Source organism: Tupaia chinensis, unplaced genomic scaffold (genome assembly GCF_000334495.1).
Source record: "Tupaia chinensis unplaced genomic scaffold, TupChi_1.0 Scaffold000028_1, whole genome shotgun sequence".
In the NCBI taxonomy this organism is placed as follows: domain Eukaryota; kingdom Metazoa; phylum Chordata; class Mammalia; order Scandentia; family Tupaiidae; genus Tupaia; species Tupaia belangeri.
Genome location: NW_006159458.1, coordinates 6,430,928 through 6,443,555, shown reverse-complemented (window position 1 = coordinate 6,443,555; position 12,628 = coordinate 6,430,928). Strand labels below are relative to the sequence as shown.

The 12,628-nt window shown below is 42.0% G+C and overlaps 1 protein-coding gene across 3 annotated transcripts in view; it reads right to left on the bottom strand.

The window, feature by feature from the left end:
* Nucleotides 1–12,628, bottom strand: part of BCAT1 (branched chain amino acid transaminase 1) — a 116,678-nt gene that overhangs the window by 12,160 nt on the left and 91,890 nt on the right. For all 3 annotated transcript variants that reach the window (XM_006140301.3, XM_006140300.3, XM_006140302.3), the window contains exons 8-10: nt 8,027–8,112; nt 4,725–4,865; nt 1,158–1,232 (exon numbers count right to left, since the gene is read on the bottom strand). In XM_006140301.3, coding sequence (XP_006140363.1) covers nt 1,158–1,232; nt 4,725–4,865; nt 8,027–8,112 — 302 coding nt within the window. The remainder of the gene's footprint in view (nt 1–1,157; nt 1,233–4,724; nt 4,866–8,026; nt 8,113–12,628) is intronic.

The window sequence follows — 12,628 nt, the reverse complement described above, 5'->3', positions numbered from 1 at the left end:
AAACTGAGGTTGACAATGTGAAATCTGGCTCCCTAACCTACCAGGCCATAGGGCTGGCTCTATATTTATTTTAGGTTTTTGCCACAGGGTACATACACTCACTGGAGAAGAGAAAGACAGTAAGAGGGAAAGTAAGAAATGCCTGCCATGGGGATGGCCAGGCCGCAATCCCTTCCCCGTCATTCTCCTCCCGGTATTTTGGGCACACCTTCACACAAGTCTGGTGTGAATCTCAGGATGTCAGGTCCAGGACTAGAAATGCAGTCAGCCATGTGGAAGTCCAGTGCCTTAACCACTACGCCCTCTGCTGGCCACTACATAATTTTTTTTTTAATGTTAAGTAATTTGTGGCCAGATGTTTCCCAGCAGTAACAACACTCTGCAATGCTGGACCCACATAATAAGGTCCAGTGTTGGTGTCCCAAGGCTTCTACCAGGAAATGAAGGTTTCAAGCCGCCAGGTCTGGGACTCGAACTGTGGTCAACCACATGGAAGTCAGGCATGAGAGCCTGTGTCCATGATACAGATGGCTGACTTACGGCATGAAAACCCTACTGGGAATGTCTCTCTCTTTCTCTCTCTCTCTGTCTCCGGATTGTGGCATGAGAACCCTGTTTTCTCTCATATGGAGAAAACAAGTGAATAAACTTTGAAAAGGTTAAGTAATTTAGAGTCCCTGAAAGTATCCTTCCTTTGTTTAATCACATATCTTTTTTCCCAGTTCTGCTTTGCTCACGCCCATATATACCAACAGCAGTTCCTTCCTTAAATTTAATTTACTCATCTCAGGCCAGCAGATGGCATAGCAGTTCTGTCACTGGACTCCCACATGGCCAACTGTGGTTCAAGTCCTGAACCCGAGGGCTTGAAACCCACACCAAGCATGTGTGTGTGCGTGCCCAAGACCCAGGAAAGAGAATGGAAGAGAAGGGATTATGGCATGGCCATGCCCCCTGCAGGGGTGATTTCTCACTTTCCCTCACGTCTGTCTCCCTCTCTCTCAGAAGCAACATTCCCTAAATCAAAAACCTCTACCAAAAAAAAAAAGTTTTACTTACTGATGTAATGGTAATACTGACTCTCTTCTCTGTACTGAAGTATGAGTTGGTTCTCTGCCCTGACAGAAGTAAGGTGACATTTTAAAAGAAGCCCTTACCTGGATATCAGTCAATTTGCTCAAGATACGGCTTGCTAGCTTAGGACCATTCTCCATAGTTGGAATGTGCATCATCTGTGAAAGAAAAGGGAATAAGATCATTTGAGGATGTTCGTGTACAGTGATGACAGGGAAGGAACCCGGCAATCCTACCACAATAAGGCAATTCCACTGAAGTACATGTGCTAGCCCTTATGCCAAAGACTCTGCTCTATTCCGAATGTGAATAAAAACTAGCCAGCCGACGATAGGCTGTTCACTCCTATCAGCTGATTAGGGCAAAACTGGCTTATCTGCCACTCTTTAGGCTGATCTGAGAAGCCAAGAAGCTAGGGGTACCTAATCTAGTGGCTAATTTAAAGAAGTCTGCTTCTTACAGGAGTCTGAGCACTTGTAAGGATGCACAGCTGTCTTCTCTATCTACCATGAGGCAGGGAATGGCAATTCAAAGAGATCAGGGCACAAATTAAAGCAAGTGTACACTTCCACAAACAGGGTTTCTACACCCATCTCTGGCCCAAGCTAAACTTGGGGAGGCCGCAACCTTGGCAATACTGGATAGCATGATTAAGTCAGGACTGAAGAGATTTTATGCCTCCAATCTGAACCTAAGTCATGCCCATTCATGCCTGCTGGCTTGCACGCTTCTGACAATTTGATCTGAACACGCGGTCTGTGCTCTCACTTTTCTTATTATGCCCTTTGTTATAATAGGATAATTAGATGTTCTTCTTGACTCTTAGTGTCCCTTATAAAACATGTTAAACATGGAACTAGTAGATGACGTAATGGCTTTATCACTGGACTCCCACGTAGTAGACCATAGCTCAAGTCCCAGACCAGGAAGCTTAAAACTCATGCTGGGCATGTGTGTGTGCATGCCCAAAATCCCAAGAGGAGAAGTGGAGGAGAAGGGATTGCAGCATGGCCATCCCCCTGGGAGGTGATTTCTCGCTTTCTGTCTGTCTCTCTGGCAAGCACACACACCCTGTAGCAAATATCTCTCTTAAAAGAAAAAAAAAAAAAATTTAAACATTATAAACTTATTTCCAGAGGTGAATTAATAATTGGATTTTTAAAAATCTGACCTATTGACAACTTTAGTTCATAAAGTGGACTAATAACATTACCTACAAACGACTATAATAAACTAATGAACAGTAGTTTTAGTCGTTGTTTTAACTTTGCCAGAGGATAGGTGTGCTCACTGGAGAGTGACAGAGAAAGTAAGAAAGCACCCCCCGCATGGCGAATGGTCATGCCGCAATCCCTTCTTCCCCATCTCTCTCTCCTTTCAGAATTTGGGCAAACGTGTACACAGACCATGTTTTTCAAACTGCAAGGTCTAGGACTTAAGCCACAGAGTTGGCCATGTGGGGTCCAACTGCCTTAACTACTATGCCATGGGCTGGTCCTAAATAACAGTTTCAGAGTCAGTAAAGTATAGATGTAAAATAATTTTTTTCTCATGAAACAATGAATCTGCCCATGGAATTATTATCAAAAGCCATTCCATAAATGTTTTAAAACCTCTAGCAATGAAGCAGCCACCATTAAAGTCAATAGGAAAAAAAAAAATGAATCTGCTCGGCTGAGGAAAAATAATTATAATTTGGAAATGAACTAGTAGAATTTCTGTGATAGGAGTAATTTATACCAAATCACATTACAAGAATACCACAGACCTGTAAGTTATAAAGTTAGATGCTGAGGCTAACTCTAAGTATTGCAGTTTTGTTGTATAGAGGGGAGTAAAGAAACCGACAAAGCAATGGAAGTGCAACCCACACACGATAGACGCATCTGCCAAGAGAACATTTCTTCCACCCAAATCCTTGACTCTCACTTTAGGAAGACTTCGGTAAATGTACCAGGCTTGCCAATAAAAGATTTTTGTAGTGTTCTACTTAGTAATAAAGGATTTGAGGGGCTAGCAGGCGACGTAGTAGGTTCAGGTGCTGGATCTCACGTGGTTGACTCCGTTGTCCGAGTCCTGGACTTCTCTGGGGCACACACATGCCCTAAAGCAAAAACCTCTACCAAAAAAAAAAAAATTGGGGAGGGGGGGGAAACTAGCAGTTAGTGTAATGGCCATGTCACTGGACTCCCACATAGTTGACCGTGGTTCTAGTCCCAGACCCGGTGGCTTAAACTCATGCCAGGAACGTGTGCATGTGTGCCCAAGATCCCAAGAGGAGAATGAAGGAGAAGGGATTGCAGCGTGGCCATCCCTCCTGGGGGGTGATTTCTCACTTTCTGTCTCTCTGTCTCTCTCTGTCTTTCTGGCAAGCACATGCGCCCGCCCAATAGCAAAAACCTCTCCAAAAAAAAGAAAAAAAAATGTTTTTAACTTACTGATCTCAATGGTAATATTTACTTTTTCCTCTTTACTGAAAGATGAGTTGTTTCTAAACCCTGACTGAAAAAATGGCTTGAAAAATATGCCAGCTACATGTGTGCGTGGGTGGGGGGGGCGTGTCTGGGGGGTGGTGGGGGGAGGTGGGCCAAAATCCTAAGAGAATGGAGGATAAAGAACTGTGGCAATGACCAGCCTCCATGGGGATGATTTCTCACTTTCTCTCCTCTGTCTCTTTGGGGAGTGCACATGCCCTATGGCAAGAATCTAAAAAAAAAAAGTAACTAATTAAAAGTAAAATTAAAGGGCCAGTAAGTGGTGTGGTGGTTAAGGTGCTCGACTCCCACATGACCAACCAGAGTCAAGACCCAGACCTAGTGGCTTGCTTTCTCACTTTCTCTTTCTCTCTGGTGAACACATGTGCCCTATAGCATATTAAAAAATAATAATGATAATAATTAATAAAATGGATAAATTCTTTTAAAACAAATTTAAAAATTAAAAAAGGAGAAAGAAAGAAGGAGTTGAGCACTCAAATGCATCTTCCTTGCCAATTCATCATTCCATTTCTGTAGTCTCAGGTACTTTTGGAAACCAGAAACTGGACTCTATCCACCTACGGGGCCTTTCTTGGCTAGCTGGTTTAAAGAGATAAGAGTGGAAGTCTATTAGCAGAGCTGCCATTCCTAAATTGAGGTGAGTCAGATATAACACTCGTCCAAAGATAAAACTGACTTCCCATCGCGTTTGAGCTTACATGAAATCACCGGAAAGATGGTAGTGATACGCTAAGACAGGTCTGTCCGCATAAACTGCCCCAGTTAATGTAATCGCAGCGTTGTTGGCCCAGCCGTGATGACGTGGGCAACACGGCAATGCTGTATGACACTGGGCCCACATGGGAAAGCTAGGGCCCAGGTCCTAGGTCTACTGATCATGCCAAGTGCACCCATGATCCTGGCTGGCTAGAAGTCTGGAGGGAGAACTGGGGCATGACAGGATCTGCTACGGTTCCCTATCTCCCTCCCTCCTTCCCTTCCTCTACCTTCTCACTGTCTCAAAAGGAATAAATCGAAATACTTCTAAAAAATGAAGGAAAAACTCTCTGTATCCTGGTTCTAACCAGTGTATCACTTACACATTTAAAAACTTAGATTAAATGATAGGCAAACATCTGGAAACAACCGGAAGTGAAGATATCCCCGTCTCACCTCGCCACGGTACAGTATGTCAGAAACCGGACAAACAACACAGGCTGTGCCGGAGCCGAACATCTCCTTCACTCTGTTCCCCTCTAGGGCAGCTGTCAGGTTATCCATGGTGAGGTACCTCTCGGACACCTTAAATTCACCCTGTTGGTAATGTAAAAAAACACAAAGAAAGGGTATTTTAGAAGAAAGGCCTACAACACAACTGCAATATCTGTCTTCCTACTTTACCTTGGGACTGAAATCGAGTAGCCTCATAACCATCCTTCCAGGCCAGGCTGGGAAGTGTGCACTGGGAAACCCACTGAGGTGAGACGCAACCTACCTCAAGGTCACAGCATTGACAATGCGATTATCAGAATATACAATATAAGATTCTCACTGTGAGGCAGACAGTGTATTGTAATACATGCCTGCTCTGTTGCATTTAATGTGTCGTCAAGGATAAAGTCTCATGAATGACACATCCCAAGTGCTACTTAACGCAAACTTTCCTTTTACAGTGCCTTAGACCAAGGGAAACAATATATAAAAATTATAGCTGCCATTTATTGAATACCCATTACATGCTAAGTTCTGTAATTCTTTAAAGTAGGTATCCTCATTCTCATTTGACAGACAAGGAAACTAGGCAGCAGGGAAGTCGAGTGGCATCTGAAGGCCAGATAGGCAGTAAATGGCAGGAACTGCATTGTAACCTGGGTCTGTCCTGAATGGTTCCAAATGTGGTCCTTTCTACAGTGTCTTTTATGGAATAAAGAGCAAAGATTGTGTTCAAATATCCAAAATATTCATTATTTTAAAAAGCCGAATGTATATTTGGACTTCATTTGAGTAGCACTGTATACTTTTCCTTGTACAATTCACTGACAGCTGATGTTACAGTAATAATCTTTCTTCTTTTAGAAACAGCTCTGGCTGAGCTTCACTGTGGAATTGGTGCTATCATTTCATAGACTGTGGCTGAACTGTTTTGCTTGATAACAAGGAAAGGAAGTGGGAAAAAAAAAAGTGATGCTTTTAAGCTATCTGTTTAAACCACCTTTTCTTTTTTAAATTTTTGCCATAGAGTGTGTGTGAGAAATCACCACACCCCTCACTCTCTCAGATGGTTGGCCAAGATGAAATCTGTTCTCTTGGGATTCTGGGCATGCATGCACACATGCCCAGTGGATTTCTGAGTCATCAGGTCCAGGACTCAAACCATGATTGGCCATGTGGGAGTCCAGCACCTTAACTACCAAGCCACTTCCTGGTCTTTAAACCACCTCTTTAATATTGATTCTTTAATCTGTCTAATTTTTATTCTTTTGTTTTAGTAGAGTTCAACTTGTCAACGGTCTATTTAAATCAAGGACTATAAAGTATGGGTGGATACTAAAAACAATAAATGATGAAAGCATTTTTTCAAACCTAGAAACCCACAACAGATAAAAATGGAAATCAAAACCCTTAATAATATTCAAAATATTAGAAGAATGCTAAAAACAGATAGAAAAGGATAGAAAAAGACACCTGCAATAGAAATATGGCTCTTCTGGGACCAGCATGTGGTGTGGTGGTTAAGGTGCTGGACTCCCACAAGGCCAGCCACGGTTTGAGTCCCAAACCTGCAGCTTGCTTTCTCACTTTCTCTCTCCAGCCCCCCCCCACCCCACCCCGTGAATGTACATGCCCTATAGCAAATTTTTAAAAAATAAAATAAAATAAAATTTAAAAACAAAAGAAATATGGCTCCTTTTTTACTGTATGTCAGCCCACAAGCATTATGTTGTTCAAAGATAAATAAACACATAAATAAAATCAGAAAGTTAACAGAAAACAATCTGAGTTCTACATTCTGGAAAAGAAAAAAAAAAAAAAGACTCTTGTAAATAAACAGAATTGTTTTTATTCTGCTCACCCTTACTTATCTTTGGACAGTTTCCCCTGTCTGGCAAGTAATGGTAACCCCCCACATGCCTCTTGGCATTTTATGTCTCACTGCTTTAAAAGAGCTTTTAAAATAAATTACAGCTAAGGAGTCAAGAAAAAAACTTCCTCCATAATAACCCATTTTTTTCATGCTAGCAAATCATTAGTGCGGGAAAGCATTTCCACTTGCAACTTGTCATCAAACCTTCTGTACTTAGTTGATTTTTCTCTTTAATAAAACAAAAATTACTGAGCTTCGAAAATACATCTTTCCAACTGCAAACATATTTAGGACAGGGCAAGCTGTTTGAAATTATACCAACAGTTTGTAAATGTCATGCCCAATGTGCCAGCCAGCATGTGGCAGTTGGGTCTTGTCTACTGCAGGGTTTGGTGGAATTATTTATAGCACATTTCCTCTATTTTCAAAGCCTTTTCCAGAGAAACGGTGCTAGCACTCTCCTAGATAATGCGTGTATTTCTAAACATTTGTCCTGTTAGTACTCTTTGACCACAGTATGCTCGTGTTCTTTGGAGACCAATTTAACACATGGGTCAAAAGTCTTATCCAGGAACCTCTGCCAAAGAACCAACTCATTCAATAGTCATCTTGAATATGTTGTATCATTTCCAATACCAAATAGTTTAATATGCTTGCCTGTGTCTCTTGGATTTGAAAGGCTACTAGAAACAACTTTCCATTGAGTATGACTTTAAAATAAGCAAGTATCAGAATTTGAGGGGTAACCAGGTGGCGTGGTGGTTAAGGGTGCTGGACTCTCACATGGCCGACCATGGTTCAAGTCCCAGACCAGTGGCGCTTCCTTCCTCACTTTCCTTCTCTCTCTCTCGCTCTGTCCCTCTCTGGTCAAAATTTAAAAAATAAAGTTATATAAAATAATGATTCTGAAAAAAAAAAAAAAACCAATTTGGGGAGATTAGAGGCAAAAAAAGAAAGAAAACAGCCCAATCAATAACGTTATGCCAATCAACATTTAAAGTCAGTAAAATTCTTTAATTTCTATAGGAAGCATGGTTAGGCTGGACTAAATACAGGAAAGGAAGAAGCATGGATTATTGCCATTTGGATACTATAAACCAGGCAGGTCAGTAAGAGAGAGCAGGTATGGGGATGGAGACTGGCGCTAGAACACTTCTTCACTAGGATATCTTGCTAAACTGGTTTCTTCCAGTCCTTCCTCTAAATAATACTTATTTGATAGTCTTGCCAAGACAGTCTTTCTAGAAGAGTTCTTTTCATTCAAGTCAAGATGTAAAGATTAGATAACACTGGCTGGAACCACAGGGTATTATTTCAACACTAAGTTGGGCATAGTTAGATTACTTTTTGTTTGGGGCTTATAAAACTTGTTCATGTCAAAGGCACCCACCCACTCAAGCGCCAGGTCCAGAATGCACCGCCTTGTCACTCCTGGAAGAATGATGCCATCTAGCGGAGGAGTTGCTAGTTCTTCTTCTGTCAATTAGAAATTGGAATATTTTCAAACTTTAATGCTATTAGGCATGTCTTATAGCAATAGTCATTTTTAAAAACCGTGTCTTACAACTTCGCAAATAATAAACTGAAAGTTACTGTTCCATGTAATCAAATTTCCAAATCTCCCAAATCAATCCATTCTTCAGGTAGACCCACATTTTAAAAAGCAACAAAACAGAAAACTACTCATCTAATCATCCTCGATGTATCCTTCACCAGTAAAGTGAAATGATTTTCTATTAACAAATAGTAAGAGCTGTAGAACACGCTGAAGGGAACATTCTGAAGTCCAAATTTACCTCAGTAGGATAAAAGCTGGTTAGTAATCATAATAATGTGGATAGGGTCTTACTCAGGAACACTGCTCATGACCAGACCTTCTGGGAGCACTATGGAGGAGCCCATCCCCCGAGAAGTCTGTGTATCTACTAGAGCTGGTCACTGCAGTACAGGGCCTTTCGAGAAGTCTATCTCTAGTGATTCCCAGCCTGCTGGAATAGCAGCACCGAGTATGGGAGATGCTGACTTCACATCTGAGATTCAACCATAACAGGCTCAGGGAGAGCTCGAGCATGTATATGGCTAAAACGGAAACATGACACAGTCCAGAAGATAAGACCCCAAAGCTAAGCTACTGACCCACTGGGAGATTACCTCCCCCTAACCCACTGTGAGAGCACAGTGGTCATCTCAGGAGTGGAGTGTGGGCCATCAGCTTCAGCAACTCTCCTCACAAAAGGCTGCCTCTGGTACTCAACATCTCTCTCTCCTCTCCACCTCTGGCACCCAGGAATCTGCATTGCTGAAACTTAATTCATCACCTTATAAAGATACTGCACCTTCTAACAGATGAAGAAGGCTTGAAAGACTCAAAAGGTAGACAATATTGTATAGGAAGTACTCTGGTATCTTTGGGCTCCCCCAGACCATTTCATGCAACTAAAAAGAACTTTAGAAATCAACTAATGCATCTTTATTTTGCAGAAGAAGAAACTAAGGGCCTATAAATGTAAATGATTTGCCAAGCTGGTGACGGGGAAAGCTAGGAGCTCAGCTCAAGTATCCTGACCCTGAGACCACCATCCTTTCCCTCATTCAGCTAATGGTGGTTCTGGGCTCTGCTGAAGTGTCCAATCACCAAGCTCTGTCTGAAAGACCAAAACTCCATATCGATTCCTGTATTCCCAAAACAGCACTGTGCCTGGACCAAGTGGAATGTAATAAACAGTTTTGAATTAAAAAAAATAATAAGTGAGTAAGTCCTCTTTGCTACAAGATAGCAGCAAAAAAAGCCTGAATATTACTTCCTGAAAGAAGATAATATGTTCCTGGCAATGTTCTTAGGGCTACTTTTGGTCATCTTTTGAAGTACTGACGACCTTGAAATAAACACGTATTTTGCACTAGCTAGCTAGCTGGCTAAGTACATAAATGAATGAATCTATATGCACACAGATGTACACACACACACACTCTTCTGTGCCCTCAAACCAGACCTTTCCTAAAGCTTGCTGGGGTTGAAGACTACAAAAAATTACACGAAACAGCAGCTCGCATGTGCAAATGCTGTTTTGTGAAATCTATTTAACACCCAGAACTGTAACCACTAGCCTGAGGTCAAGGAACAGAACATCTGCTTCTCTGGTTGCCAGACAGAGATGATGACATGACAACATTTGGGTGAGAAACAGTCATTTTCCTCTGCAACCACAAACATGCTTATGAGAGCCAGAACTAACTCCAGATTGCCCAACATGAGGAAACAGAACCTTCAAATGCAGCTTGTTTCTGACAGAGAAGTCATTTTTAGGAGATGAGGAATTCAGAAGCAATTAACAGCAGGATTCATCCATGACTTCCTAAAGTCAAGCGCTAATGGAAGCCAGGAACGTAGGTTTGCCTCGGTGCCCTCGCCATCAGCACAGTTACTCATTTATTCAACAAATATATACTGAGTGCTGTTTACTGTCCTAAGCTCCATGGATCCAGCTGTGAACTAAATGGATATAACCCTGTTTACTTCCTAAGAGGCACAGTGGTATGTTAGGCTATGCAAGGAAAAAATAAGAGGAAAGGGCAATGGGGAGTGCTGGGCATAATGGTGGAGGGATTGACAATCTTGACGAAGGCCTCAAGGAAGGCCATACTGAGAATGGGATTTGTTCACCAAGGACAGTCCGTGTAAATGCCTGGTGTGTCCAAGAAGACCTGTGGGGCCTGGGTGGGCTGAGCTGAGCAACATCAACACTCAATGCCATCATCGTTCTCCCAAACTAATAAACTCAACCACAAGGACTGGCTCTTATTTTTCAGAGCACCTCCAGCATCTAGGACATGATAAAATTGCTCGAATAGTGACTAGCAAATGTCTGTTAAATGATTCATCAACAGAGCAAAAAAGAGAATTGATTGCTGTTACTAGAATCAAAACGTCCACGAGCCACAAGTGAGTGCCACCAACAGCGACTGCGCACACCACTGTGCTCTGAATCACATACCACCCGCTGTGGGTCCCTTCCGGGGCCTATCATCTCGTGCAAGGAGCAGGGACTACAGGAACTCAGGGAAGGATGGCAGGCTACAGTTCCAAGACCCTTGCTCTTGTCTCCCACAGAAAAGACTGAAAAATCATTATTTTGGTGATTTTCAACTCATTATTCTTTGTATCTTTTTTTTTTTTTTTTTTGGAGAGATTTTCACTGTAGGGCGCGTGCGCTTGCCAGACAGACAGAGAGAGACATAGAGACAGAAAGCGAGAAATCACCCCCCAGGGGGGATGGTCACGCCGCAATCCCTTCTCCTCCATTCTCCTCTAGGGATCTTGGGCATGCACGCACACGCGCCCGGCGTGAGTTTTAAGCCACCGGGTCCGGGACACAAACCGTGGTCGACTACGTGGGAGTCCAGCGACATAGCCATTACGCTAACTGCTGGTTCCCGATTCTTTGTATCTTTTTGAAGTTGCATGGTAAAAATCAAATTTCCCAAAGAGCTGCTTCAGCATACTTTGCCCATGGTACCCATCAAACATTTATTCCACTTCCTCTCTCCTTATTTCAAATTGTATTTGATCTGTTAGGTGAACACCCCCAAATTAAAGGAGCATATGACAACCAAAGTTATGTCAAGGAACATAATTTGAATAGTTACTCTTAAGATCTTGTGTATTTTGCAAGTAGAAGACAAGTACAATCATTTCTGTTCTGACCGTCAATAGCCATGATGGAGGGCTATGAGATAGTGTAGGGGTTAAGGCACTAGACTCCCACACGGCTGACCATGGTTTAAGTTCCAGACCCAGTGGCTTGAAACATGCTGGCGTGTATACGTGCATGCCCAAAATTCCGAGAGGTGAATGGAGGAGAAGAAATTGTGATGTGGCCATCATCCCTGAGGGGCTGACGTTTCGCTTTCTGTCCCTTTGGCGAGTGTACATGCTCTATGGCAAAAATATCTGAAAAAAAAAAAAAAAACCATGGTGGAAATGTTCCATGATTATTGTCTGGATCAAGAATTATTTTTCATTAGGACATTTCTGGCGTTTCTGTTTAAATCATGTAGCTCTGATTCAGACTGTGCTTAACTCCTGACATCTGCCACCCGTAAATAATGAGGGTACCACTCCTCAGTGATGTAACTGTTTTTGCTTGAGGTTGTGTGGGGTGTTTTGTTGGGGGGGAGGCACGGAAGAGTAGGTGTAAGAGTGGGAAGGTGTGAAGAAACACTGAATCATCTTCTAAGTGCAGAGTTCAATACTGGCTATCGTCACTCAGTCAGAGCTTTTGATATGTCATATGTAATAGCTCCAATTTGGAAATCACAAATAGTCTGGTATAAATTGTGCTTTTAAACAGTGTCAAGTACAAAGAGCAGAACTAGGAGAATGAACATGCTCTGTATCTGGCTTTTCATGTGCCAAGGACTGCCAGTGTCCAACCCCAGGACAAGGTGTATGAACCAGAGCTCTTGTTTATTCTAGCTCCGACCAGAATATGAGGTTCATCTTGTTAGTCTCTGCAACTAATATTCAAAGTAGTACATAGCTCGGAGTTAGCCACATCTGAATCACGATTTTCCTCCTTTTGTAGCCAAAGGACGTAAGAACAACATCAGCTGCCATCACTACTTTAAAATAAAAATTTCATTTAAAGAAATTTAGTTAAAACCAATACTGAGACTTCATAAGGGTTTGGAAACATCATCTTTTCTAGTGTTTCCACCGATTACTATAAAATATACAGCCTAAAAGCCTCATAAACAAGCCTAAAAGTATGTTTCTACAGCTTGTAAGACTACCAACATTCTAATGGAAATAAATGAGTAACTATTTTGTGCAGTCAACTTCGTATCAACAGGTATCAGAAGATGTGGTATATGACATATGAGCTTTTCACTCACTGTTTCTGATGTAAGTCATATACATTATAACTCAAATTCCGAAATCGCAGTAATCCAGTAAAAGCTGCTTTTAACTGTGCTAAGTACAAAAAGCAGG